At 42.4% G+C, this 12,841-nt stretch overlaps 1 protein-coding gene across 6 annotated transcripts in view; it reads left to right on the forward strand.

Moving 5' to 3' along the window:
- The window catches only part of ZNF532 (zinc finger protein 532), a 130,273-nt gene that overhangs the window by 61,189 nt on the left and 56,243 nt on the right, over positions 1–12,841 (forward strand). For all 6 annotated transcript variants that reach the window (XM_006139933.3, XM_006139932.3, XM_027768674.1 and 3 more), the window contains one exon: positions 7,580–7,761. In XM_006139933.3, coding sequence (XP_006139995.1) covers positions 7,580–7,761 — 182 coding nt within the window. The remainder of the gene's footprint in view (positions 1–7,579; positions 7,762–12,841) is intronic.

The following is a 12,841-nucleotide window of genomic DNA, read 5'->3' on the forward strand; positions in this document are numbered from 1 at the left end:
ATGGCCACATTGCAATACTGCATTCCCTGCTCCTCCATTCTCCTCTCAGGATTTTGGGCATGTATGTGCGTACACCCAGAATGAGTTTCAAGCCACTGGGTATAGGACTTGAACTGCAGTTGGCCATGTGGGAGTTCAGCAGCGTAACCATTGCGCCACCTTCTGGACCCAGGCAGCTTGTCTTTTAACAATCAGTAGATCTGCTCTACTTGAGGGTTTGTATTTTTTTCCCTAAGATTTATTTAACTTTATTCATTTGTTATTATTATTACTTTTTAATGTGACCAGAGAGAGACAGAGAAAAAGAGAAGTGAAAGTGAGAAAGCAAGCCACCTGGTTTGGGAGTTGAACCATGTTTGGTCATGTGGGAGTCCGGTACCTTAATTACCAAGCCACCTGTCAGCCCCAGGGTTTGTATTCTGACCTGTTACTAACTCCTGCTTTGGGACACACTGATGAAAGGAAAAGGAGTGTAGGGGGGTAGCTGCCAGGGGAGCTTTCCTTCTCTCCATAAAATATGTAAGAGCTGATGACTGTAGTTTTAATAATTGATATTTAAATGTATCGGAATGTCTTTGCTTCACTTCTTCATAAAACCATGACTAAATTTAGCCAAGTGCAGACTGGAAGTGCCTACTCTAACCTACTCACTGTCAAAATCCGTCCTTTTCCTGTGGAATCTACATCACCATAGAATCAGAGAATGCTGTCGCTCTATGGGGAACTCTTTCATTTGAGATTTGAAAAAACAGTGCTCATTTAGTGACATAACTGGGACCCAAGACAAGGTTTCGGCATTGCTGATTCATGATTATTTACACTTTATCTAATCTGTACCTAAGATACAGGGCCCAGTATTTTACACCCAGGGACCCCTAGGGCTCATTCAAGGGTGGACTCCTGGGGCTGCAGGCTAACCAGCTTCAGGAGTGCAGCTGAAGGGGAAGTGCCCGCAGTGGGCCTCACTTTAGGATTGCTGGTTTGTTTTCGTTTCAGGACCTCTCTGGGCATCATTAACATAACATACCCAGAATATTATCTTGCGGTCAGCAGGTGGCATGGTGGCTAAGGTGCTGGATCCCACATGACCAGCCTAGTAGTTCGAGTCCTGGACCTGGTTGCTCAACGCACCAGGCTCATGAGCCATGCATGTCTAAAATCCAAAGAGGCGAATGGAGAAGGGATTACAATATGGCCATACTGTGGGGTGATTTCTCACTTTCCCTTTATCCCTCTCTGTCTCTCTATGGCAAGTGCATATGCCCTGTGGCAGAAATCTAAAAAAAAAAAAAAAATAACAAAAACAAAAAGAAGAAAGAAAGAAAGAAAATTCTCTGAGCAGTCCCTGTCAGTTGTCATTTCTAAGTGTTCAAGCAGCTTCCTTTGGAAACCATGTGCCCCGCCCCCATCCAACCCTCCCCCAGATGCCATTTTTTAGCTGAAGGGTAGGACTCTGGCTTTTAGTCCTGCGCTTCTAAATGCTTTATTTGATTATTGTTAATTTGCCAGAGGGCATGTGCCGCCAGAGGTCGTGGGGGTGGAGAGAGTGAGGAAGCATCCTTCATGGGACGTGGCCATGCCGCAGTCTTTTCTTCTCCATCTCTCGCGCAGGCTGGGGTTTTGAGTACACGCACCTTTACCTGGTGTGATTTTCTTTCAAGCCACTCGTCCTGGACTCTTTTTTTAAAAAATAAATTATTTATTTCAATTGTATTTATTATTATTATCATTATTATTCAAATTTAACCAGAGAGAGAGAAAGTGAGAAAGCAAGCTGCCAGGTCTGGGACTCAAACTGAGGTCAGCCATGTGGGAGTCTAGCTCCTTAACCACCATAACACCTATTGGCCCCCACGCCCAGGACTATTAATTACATGGCTAGCCATGTGAGATCCAGCTTCCTTAACCAGCACCAGGGCTGGCCCATGAGTACTTAATTTACACTTCAATTGGATTAGTCCTGTTCCAATTATATTCTGATGTTGTCAACCCTCACTTTACCTGTATTCCACTGTGGTACTCATCTAAGGTTGTATGTATTGATCACATCGCTTTCTGTAGATCTGCTCATTTAACCGTCAACTCTTATTAGGGATGTTTTCATGTAGCAGAATAATTTGAAGGCGAGAGGGCCACAGCCAACTGGCTCTGGGAGCAGACGTCACACAGCCGGTTCTGCCGCGCTGGCCTCGTGCTGTTCCCGCGTTCACGGAGAGGAAGTGCTTTCTGTGTGTTCTTACTGTGAAACTGGATGAAAGTGAAAGGCAGAAAGCAAACTGGTACCGTATTATTATTATTTGTTAATTACACTGTAGGAAGGAGATTATGAAACTGCGGTTAATGAAGTGCAAGTAATTTACTTTTAGCATCTGGGCTGACTGCTAAGCTGGCTGCCTTTGACCTTTAGAGCCAGGGTTGTGTGTCCTTGTGGGCTTTGGTCTGTCTGAAATTTAAGCATAAATATTTACTCTGTTTATTACCCTCCCTCTCTTTTCTAGTCCTCCCCTTGTGCCTTTCCCAGTCTATTTTTTCTTTCTAAAATATGACTTGGACCATGATGAATTATTTTCCATGCTACTCAGATAATTCCTCATCTATTAGAAGAGGATGCTGCACCCTGTAACAGCGCTGCAGTGGGTCCCAGTCCCCTTTCTCCACAGCCATTTGAATGCCAGCCATCCACTCTAGTGCCAGGGTTGGGCAGAAAAGGTTCCATTAAGAGTAATTGTAAGTCATTACTTTTCTGCTTTATTTTCCTATAGCTAGCTAGTATCGCTTGACTCTATTGAAAAGTAGTATCTTCTTTAAAAAGTAATAGTTCTCTGAAAAAATTAGGCTGTTCCAGAGTAGAAATTTCCTAACTCCTGAAAACATTTGTCCATTTTCAGATGACATAGGTAAAATGTCAAGATACACACAAAAGACAGGGCTGTCACCTTAAACTGCTTTATCCACTGGTGAGTAACCTCCACTTGTATAATAGAGTTAGAATTCAAAAAGATATTTTAATTTTGTTATTAAAAAAAGAAAGGAAGTGGGACCAGCAGTTAGCGTAATGGCTATGTCGTTGAACTCCCATGTAGTCGACCGTGGTTTGAGTCCCAGATCTGGTGGCTTAAACTCACGCTGGTTGCGTGTGTGTGCATGCCCTAGATCTCCAGAGAATGGAGGAGAAGGGATTGCGGTGTGGCCATTACCCCCCCCCCCCGGGGGGGGGATTTCTCACTTTCGATCTCTCTTTCTGGCGAACGCACTTGCCCTATACCAAAACCCTCTCAAAAAAAAAAAAAAAAAGAAAGAAAGAAAGAAAGGAAGCAAAGTCCGATTGCTTTAGACCACAAAGAACTCCTTGTCTGTCCTGTGTTCAAATGCATTTCCTAAGTCTGGAGAACATTGTCCTTGCCGTGAATTCGGAGTGTTCTGGAAAAGCTAGCGGAGTATACTCTTTGGTGCTGTGAAAATGCATCACCGTTATCTCAGGAAGCAGGGGCGACATGCTTTCTATGACAGGTTCAGGGAATGAACTCAAGAGGAGTGTAGTGAAGTAGATGATGTCCTGTGAACTTTAAAGTGTTGATACCGTGCAGGCATCAAGGAGGAAGATGTCTGTGACCAAAACCGTGCTTCTCAAAGCATAGGCAGGGAGTAGAAGCAGGTTAACAAGACAGAAACATGGGATAGAGTCAGTACATGAATAGAGAAGGTCTTAGGCATCCAGCATGAGTCCCAGTGACCAATTCTTCTATATTAGTCATTGCACAATATGAAATAATATTATTTTAGTTTTTAGTTTTTGCTATAGGGCATGTGTGGTTGCCAGAGGGGTGAAGTAAGTGAGAAATCCCCCCCCCCCCCATTGGGTATGGCTAGGCCACAGACCTTCTTCCTTCACTCTCGGGGATTTTGGGCACCCACACATACACATGTACATGGGGTAATTTTCAAGTCACCAGGTCTGGGACTCAAACCGCGAAGTTGGCTATGTGGGATCCAACACCCCAACCTCCTTACCACCTGGGCCTCGGCCTCCTGAGTCATTGGGACCAGAGGTGTGCACCACTTTACCTGGCTCTTTCGGACAGGGTTTCACTATGTTGCGAGCTTGTGTTTCTCCTTCCTCAGCCTCCCAAGTACTGGAGATTACAAGTTGGCACCACCACATCTGGCTTTTAGGGCGAATTGGGAATCAGATCCAGGTCTCCTACACGGTGTGAGCCTCTGGAGCACAGCTGCAGTGCACACCACCCCAGCCGGGCGATGAAAGGCTATAGCTCTTTCTGGCCCCCTTTCTCCTTGTACAACTATCACAAGTGGATGAGGGGACCAGCAGATGGCATAGTGGTTACGGGACCAGCAGATGGTGGCTTGCTTTCTCTCTTTCTTCAACATGGCTGACCATGGTTCGAGTTTTGGACCTGGTGGCTTGCTTTCTCTCTTTCTCTCATGAGCACATGTGCTCTATAGCAAATTAAAAATAAATAAATAGGGGCTGGCAGGTGGCGTGGTTTCGATGCTAGACTCCCATGTGGCTGACCGCTGTTTGTGTCCTGACCTAGTGGCTTGCTTTCTCATTTTCCTTCTCTCTCTCTCTCTCTCTCTGGTCAAATTAAAAATAAAATAGTAACAATAAATAAAAATTAATTTAAAAATAAATCATTCTTGGGAACCAGCAGTTAGCGTAATGGCTATGTTGCTGGACTCCCACGTAGTCAACTGCGGTTCGTGTCTTGTACCCGGTGGCTTAAAACTCACGCCAGGCGCGCGTGTGTGTGTACCCAGGATCCCGAGAATGGAGGAGAAGGGATTGTGGCGTGACCATCCCCCCCTGGGGGGTGATTTCTCGCTTTCTGTCTCTATGTCTCTCTCTGTCTGTCTGGCGAGCGCATGCGCCCTATAGCGAAAACCTCTCCAAAAAAAAAATCATTCTTTTTCTAAAAAGTGGGTGAGGGGGCCAGCAGGTGGCAGTCTAAAAAGGGGGTGAGGGGGCCAGCAGGTGGCATGGTGGTTAAGAGTGCTGGACTCTCACATGGTCGACTGTGGTTTGAGTCCTGGTCCTAGTGGTTTGCTTTCTAACTTTCTCTCTCTGTGTGTCTTTCAAATTAAATAATAATAATAATGATAATAATAAAGTTAAATAAAAAAATTTAAAAAGTGGGTGAAAAGCCTCAGCCAATGAAAATAGATGAGTGTGAATTCATATGTGAGAGAATAGGATGACGATGATAAATTTCGGTTATAAGTCATTGTGCATTTTATATGTACTGTGAAGGATAACCATTTGCTAATACATCTTGATGATAGGTAATATTATTATTTTTTTTTTAGCTTTTAGGGAACACTTACACTTTACTTCTTTTTTAGATTTTATTTTCTACTGTTGTAAAGTAATAAAATCAGATTACTTTAGATTAAAGAGAAGCCACAGGGAAGGGCTGATCATAACTTAACATGGTTACCATTGGTGTTCATGTGTATTTGCTAATCGTTTTTCCTTGATTTATTTCTGTTTGTTCATTCCTTGTAACCCTCACCTGCTTCTGTCTCTGCTTCTTGGCTGAGTCCTCAGAATTATTCAGAGCCTGATAAAACTCTTGGTTCTTCCAGTAAGCCTCATTTCTTCATCTATAAAAGGGAGATTTTAAAAAATAGATTATTATAATTTAGTGAGATGATGTGTTTATATATTATTTGTGTATTTGAAGTACTTAAGGGACCAGCAGCTGCTGTAATGGTTATGTTGCTGTACTCCCACATAGTCTACTGTGATTGGAGTCCCAGACCTGGCAGCTTGAAATTCATGCCAGGCTCCTGTGTGTGCGTCCCCAAAATCCCAAGAGGAAAATAGAGGAAAAGGGATTACAGTGTGGCCATTCCCCCGGGGGTGATTTCTCACTATCTGTGTCTCTTGTCTCTCTGGCACACACATATGCCCTATAGCAAAAATCTCTCTTTAAAAAAAAAAAACAACTTAATTCACCACTTAGCTCATGGTAAAATGGGACCAATCCATATTTATATATACACACAAAACATAATGTTGGATCATTGGAAAAGTCGACATATTTTTCTATGCAAAAATGTATGTGACTTTGCCGATGATCCAATATATGTGTGCATATATGTGTATATGTATATATAACTTTTTACTTTTTTTAGTACAGAAAATGTTCATTTTATTTACGAATAACTGCACCACATTCTAGGATGCCTGTGGAAGTTCATACAGTATAGTCACTGCCTGGATTGATGACTGTAAAGGTAGACAGGTGACTTTAGTTCAGAGGGACAAATGATTGCTTGTGATAATGCAGAAGCCCACAGGATCTCGTAATTAATGAATCTGTCCATTGGTTTTCCTCCTTGTGGCTGGTTTTTAACCTCTGAAACATGCATTATTTAAAAAGGAATGCTAGACGCTAACCTCATCAAAGCTGCTTGTAATGTTCTTATTTTGTGAATGTAATCAACGTTCTTATGGGATAGATGTGTATTTTAGTCCTTTGAGGAGAAAACCAAGAAGGAATTATCCAGTGAGTTTCCTATTTTTCTTGGTCTCAGGCATTTGGAATTTTAAAACTCAATGTTGGGGCTTGATTGAAAAGCTACAAGAATTAAAGGCTTATAATTTTTTTAAAACTCTTTTCAATATAGGTACTTGTTTTTGTGTGAATGTCTGAAAAGTATTCAAACACATTTTATCTCATATACTACTTAGTTTATTTTGGGGGTGGAAATAATAAATCCCATATTTTAAGTGTTTCTAGTTTTGTGTTTTAAAAAATTCACCATGTTTAGTTTTACAGAGGATGAAAACTAGTGTGTTCGAGTTTCTTCTGGGTAGTTAATGACATAGAGCCTTCGACAAAGAGGATTTCAGTCTAATTTAGATCAGATTTTTAAGCTCTATAAAATTTCAGTTTAATGTCTAAATTTATGTATTTGAGCTTGAGTTCATCCGTTTTAATTATAAATCACATTATGGCTAGAAAAGGCCAAATTTAAGTGCAAAAAGAACAACTAATTGCTGTGTGTGCTTTTGCATTTCTGTATTTCTGAATTCAAAGAGCTGAAATGACTTGGGGGGTGCTGCATGAGGCTCCGATGAATTTTTATTATTTTGAAGAAAGTTTTTATGATCTGTGGGAGCTGTGACTACTGTCACACATATTGCCCATACATTTCATAATATGTTGGATAATATTTTGCATAGAAAACCACGTCATGACTTTCCCGATGACCTAATACATTGACGTTGATTGGCTAACATAATTTGCCAGAATGCTCCTTCTTCGCTTGAAACAAAATGTAAAAGCAACTGCCTTGGAACTGTGCCTAAAGCTGACATTCTCTTTAGCTCTTAAAGATAAGCCTGACTTCATAGTACGTGTTCTTTTTTACAGGGTAAAGAATTTTGCATTGAAACAGGTAACTTCAAGTTGTTTTTGCCCAGGCTGCACATCAGTCATCACAGTGTTTGGCATGAGGGATGTGTAATGACTTTGAGGTTTAACCCAAGTTCTTTGCCTATTAGAGAATACTTCAGTAGGACCAACCCTGTCTCCCCCTTTGGTTTGTTTAGAAGACTTGCACTATCTGCCAGATGCTGCTTCCCAACCAGTGCAGTTACGCATCTCACCAGAGAATCCATCAGCACAAATCTCCCTACACCTGCCCCGAGTGTGGGGCCATCTGCAGGTCGGTGCACTTCCAGACCCACGTCACCAAGAACTGTCTGCACTACACGCGGAGAGTTGGTTTTCGGTTCGTATTGCATTCACTTTTGTGCAAGTAAAGCGCGTTCACTTATTAACTGCACAGCGTTTTGAGTGTGGGGGTGTGTGTGCATTGGTTTTACAGCCTTACGGCGATACCTCGATTAATAGATCCCCTGGGAATCTAGCACATTGGCGTGGTAGAGTCAAGCCGAATGGATTACTGGCCCTGCCTGTCTACACAGGGCGGAGGGTAGTAGGGCTCCTCCTGCTAGGCTGTGGTGCAGGTGTGCAGGCTTGGCTCTGAAGGACTGTTACCACTTTCTCTTTCTGCATCCCTCTTCGTGCACTTCTGTTGTCAGACCCTGTGTTTTCACCCTGCAAGAATACCATGCATTTCTGCACTGTTAATATTTCTTCTCCGCTAATGAAAACAAATGGTGTGATGGTCCATTAACTTTTATTTTACAACGTGAAAGGGTCAAGTGTATGTCTTTTTCTGATATCACTCTTTTTGGAAGAGGCTTTCGTTTCAGATAACCTCCCTTTCCTCTCCTTCACCTGAACCCAGGGCTTTCCCTGGTCTCCACACATCTCGGCTGTGGTCCACTTATTGCCCACTGAGAATCTCAGATGGGTATTTTACAACATCTGGCAAACGTCATGTCAATGTTAGTTTATGATGTTGAATGATGGCGTACTTGAACTACATTTTCTACTTCATACCTTTCTAAAATTCGTTCCTCTTAATATTTAGACCTGATAAAGGTCCTTTAAGAAAATGTCACCAGAGCACAGTGCCTTCGTTAATAGAGGTAAAACAGTATTATGTGCTTATCCTAACACTAAGTTTGACTTTCTGGTGAGCACAAGCACCCTATAGCAAAAACCTTGAAAGAAAGAAAGAAAGAAAGAAAGAAAGAAAGAAAGCAAGCCAGCCAGCCTTAATTTTAAACTGTTAGTATGCAGTGATATATTTATTTTTTTTAAGTTATAGTGGTTTATAAAGGCCCAGTGGTAGAATTTGATGGTTTTATTGTCTTTAAATTTAGGACCATCGATTACTGGGTAACTTTGCCCATTTTTATAACATTAAGATAGGAGATTTCTCTTTTTAAAAAATTAAAGGAATTTTAAAAGGTTTTTGCTATAGGGTACTTGCTTTTCCTGGATAGAGACATGGAGACACAGAAGGAAAGTAAGAAATCACCACCCCCTCAGGAGGGGCGGCCACATTGTACTCCCTTCTCTCCATTCCTCTGGGATTTTGGGCACACATGGACGTGCTCCTGGTTTTTTTTTTTTTAAAAGACATTTTTGCTATAGGGTATGTGTGCTCCCGCTCACCAGACACCACACACACGCACACACACACACACACACACACACAGAGAAAATATCCACCCCCCCCCCCCCGCAATGGGAATGGCCATGCTACAATCCCATCTCCGCCATTCTCTTGGGATTCTGGGCATGCACATACATATGCCTGGTGTGAGTTTCAAGCCGCCAGGTCTGGAACTTGAACTGCAGTTAGCCATGTGGGAGTCTAGTGACATAACCATTATGCCACCTGCTGAAACCCTGGTGTGGTATTTAAGCCACCAGGTCTGGGACTCATACTGCAGTCAGCCACCTGGGAGTCTGACACCCCAACCACCACACCACCTGCTGCCCCGAGATTTCTCATTTTTTATCTCATGCCTCTGAACCTGTAACACAGAAACTCTTAGTTTATCGCCACAGGGCATGTATGTGAGAGAGAGAGAGGGAGAGAAAGAGAGAGAGAGAGAGAGAGAGAGAGAAAGCACCCTTTAATGGGGTGTGGTCATGCCCAAATCCTTTCTCCTCCATCACTCCATCCTGTTGGGATTTTGGGCACACACATACCCGGTGTGTTTTTGAAGCTTCTGGCGCTGGGATTCGAATGGTGGTCAGCCTTATGGAATTCAGCTCCTTTAGCCACTAGGCCATGGGTTGGAATCTAGCCGGGTAGAAAACCTTTGGTTTGGAAGCCAGCAAACTAAACCTTTTCGTGCCATTTCTGCCAGTAACTCATTGTGTGGTTGCTCGTGTATTCTCTTTAAGCTGTGGTGCCCCTGCCTCCAGCTCCACTGGAATGTGGTAGAGTAAAAGACAGTAGCACAGGGGCCATAGATCCAGAGTCCATGGGAATAGTACTTTGGCTCTGACATCACGTTCAGAAACGCTTGTTAGAGGATTCTTCGCTTAGCGACAGAAGTTCAGCTCTGCAGCATTTTTCAGGTGCTATTCTTTTTTCTGGTGCCATGCTTAGTTTATTTCTCTGCTATGATGATAGTGAACTTAGGTTCATTACAGGCCGTGAGACTTCTGCAGTATTAGTTCTTGCAGGTATCTTTCCAGACTCTGCTTCTAGCAGGAAAGGGGTCGACTCCCTTCGAAAGACCATCCTGGCTTCACTTTTGTTTTGTGCCATTCAGAGCTGCTTAAATTTGGTGCCTTGAATTGTGGATTTCAAATTTTGACAATAAGTTTTGTGTTAAATGTAGATTTCCACAACTCCTGGACCTGAAGCTGTATGAACCGTGAAGATACTGTATTTTCATGGTTTCTTCCCCCCTGAATGTCAAAAGGCATGTACTTATACATAAAGGGAAGAGAAAGAGCAAACGAGACAGAGGAGACGGGGTCCCAGGCAGGCACGCACTCGTGCCCCCGGTGTGCTGCTGCAGGATTCGAACCCTGGCTTTCTGAGTGGGATCCAGCAGCTGTGCTGTGAGACTGGCTGCCATGGCCTGTTTTGAAGTTTAGTTTATGTTTACTTCTTTAGAACAGAGAAAACATTGTTTCCCCCTGGTGCTTCAAATAATGGTGCAGTCTAATGTTTGGGGTTTAGCAGCCCCTTGGCTTGCTCTGTTTTTCTCTCCCTTTTGCTTCTATAGTTCATTACTTTTCCTTGTTTGATCATTAGCCTGGGAAATCTCTCTGCTGCGGTTCCCATGCCTCACTTTCTCTCTTCTCGGTGCGGTGTGCCTGCTCTCTTTGCTCACGCTGTATCCTCCAGATCTTGGCCGACCATCCCTAGCCCTGGGTTACCTTGGTAAAAAAATCAAATATTCTTCCGAATTGTCCTATCTCTTAATAAATCATATCTGTAACTAGAAAGGGGAATTATTATAGGATTGTATACTGTAAACATTTTTAGAAAATATTTAAATAGAGATACGTGATTGGTAATTTGAACACAAAGGACTTCAGATAGATTAAATATTTCATGATAATAGATAAATATTTCATAGTAGACAGATAGATGAAATATTTCAGAATAGTAGCATTAAGATACTATACAAGCCCTTCAGATTCTGCCCTCTCTTTGCCTCTGTTGCTGCTGAGCCTTTTTTTCACCTATAGGCAGATGTTTTAGAACTCTTCTTTTTATTTATTTTTTAAAGATGTACTTCATTTTATTCATCACTATCATTATTTTTAAAATCTGACCAGCGACAGAGAGAGAAAGAAAGTGAGAAAGCAAGCCAGCAGGTCTGGGACTCAAACCTTGGTCAGCCATGGGGTAGTCCAGCATGTCTTAACCACCATGCCACCTGCTGTTCCCATAGGATGACTTCTTGAGTTCTTTGTAAGTACTTGGCCTTCTTTTCTCATGGTAAGGGGATTTGCTTGGCTCCATGGTGCTCTTTGGATTGCATCATAGCAACTTCCTCCTCCCTCAACAACTCTCTTAATTCCAAAAAATACCAAGTCCCTAAGGTATCTAAAGGTACCTGAACTTCCTCTTTACTCTTTGTAGATGAACCTTCATCTCACTCTAAGTGACTTCAGAGAATGAATGCTTTTCTCTTTATTCCCTTGATCTTCCTTGGTCCTTCGCCCTTTGCACACTATCTGTCTTTCTAGTTCCTGGTGTAGTGGATCCTTCATTTCATTTCTTTCATTACTTCCCCTTTCATTGGAGTCATGGACTTTCAGGGTTGAAAAGGGCTAAAAACGACCCCTTCCGACTCTTCTCATGGTCCCAGTAAATAGGGGAGAGAAGTTTTCTTTCCGTTAGTGTTGTGCCTTAGCCATCGAAATGCTACTGCATTAGTTATGATGTAAAAATTATTCCTGCAAAGGTTAACATGCTTTTAGGTTAACGTGCCTGCTTTATAGAGCATGAATAATTTGGAGCATGCCACTCCTGTGTGACTTTGGATGCATCTCTGTGATTTGGAAGGACGGTTCAAAGAGTAGGAATACCGTAGATTATTGTAGAAGCATTGGGCACTGCCTTCTGAAGAGTAGGCCTGAATGCGGTCTTCCTTCCCAGGTAACACACACACACACGTGTCCAGGAACACATATGTTCAGTTATATTAGAGGTGTGTCTTGGGAGACTCTTGAAAACCTACAGAGAGACCATTCTTTAGTTGTTTTCAGGTGTAAACATAGACAATCTGGTCATCCAACAGAGGTGTCGTAAATGTTGCTGAGAGTCCTTATACAGATGAAGTCGGGAGAAATGTGTCTTAGTTTTCAAGGTTTGTTTCTATAGGATGAGATTTGAACAAGAAATGAGCTAAGAAATTACAGGAAATCCAAAAAAAGAAAGAAATTTAAAAAGCAAGCCAGGTAATGCTTTTGGAGATGCAGATTTTTAAAAAACTTGTAATTAATGTAATTTTTTTTCTTTTTCATTAAAACAATTTTTTTTTTGGGGGGGAGCATAGGGCATGTACACTCGCCAAGAGAAGAGAGACAGAGACAGTGAGAGGGAAAGTGAGAAATTACCCCCCGGGAGGGATGGCCAGCCCACAGTCAGTCCCTTCTATTCTATTTTATTCTTTTCTTGGAATTTTGGGCACACACGCACACATGCACACATGCCTGGCATGATTTTCAAGCTACCAGGTCCAAGACTCGAACCATGGTCAACCATATGGGAATCCAGCTGCATTAATTACCACACCACCTACTGGCCCCTCATGTAATTCTTGAACAAGTACAAGTATACTTAAATTTATTTTCCAGGAGACAAAAACCCTAAGTGGTTGACCTCTACCCTCTAGGCACTACAACTATACTCCAGATACGCTGACCACTTCAGTGTGTACCAGGAAATAGCGCCATGGCTTTGGAGCCAGAGCTCA

The sequence above is a fragment of the Tupaia chinensis genome, unplaced genomic scaffold, assembly GCF_000334495.1.
Source record: "Tupaia chinensis unplaced genomic scaffold, TupChi_1.0 Scaffold000012_1, whole genome shotgun sequence".
Classification (NCBI taxonomy): Eukaryota; Metazoa; Chordata; class Mammalia; order Scandentia; family Tupaiidae; genus Tupaia; species Tupaia belangeri.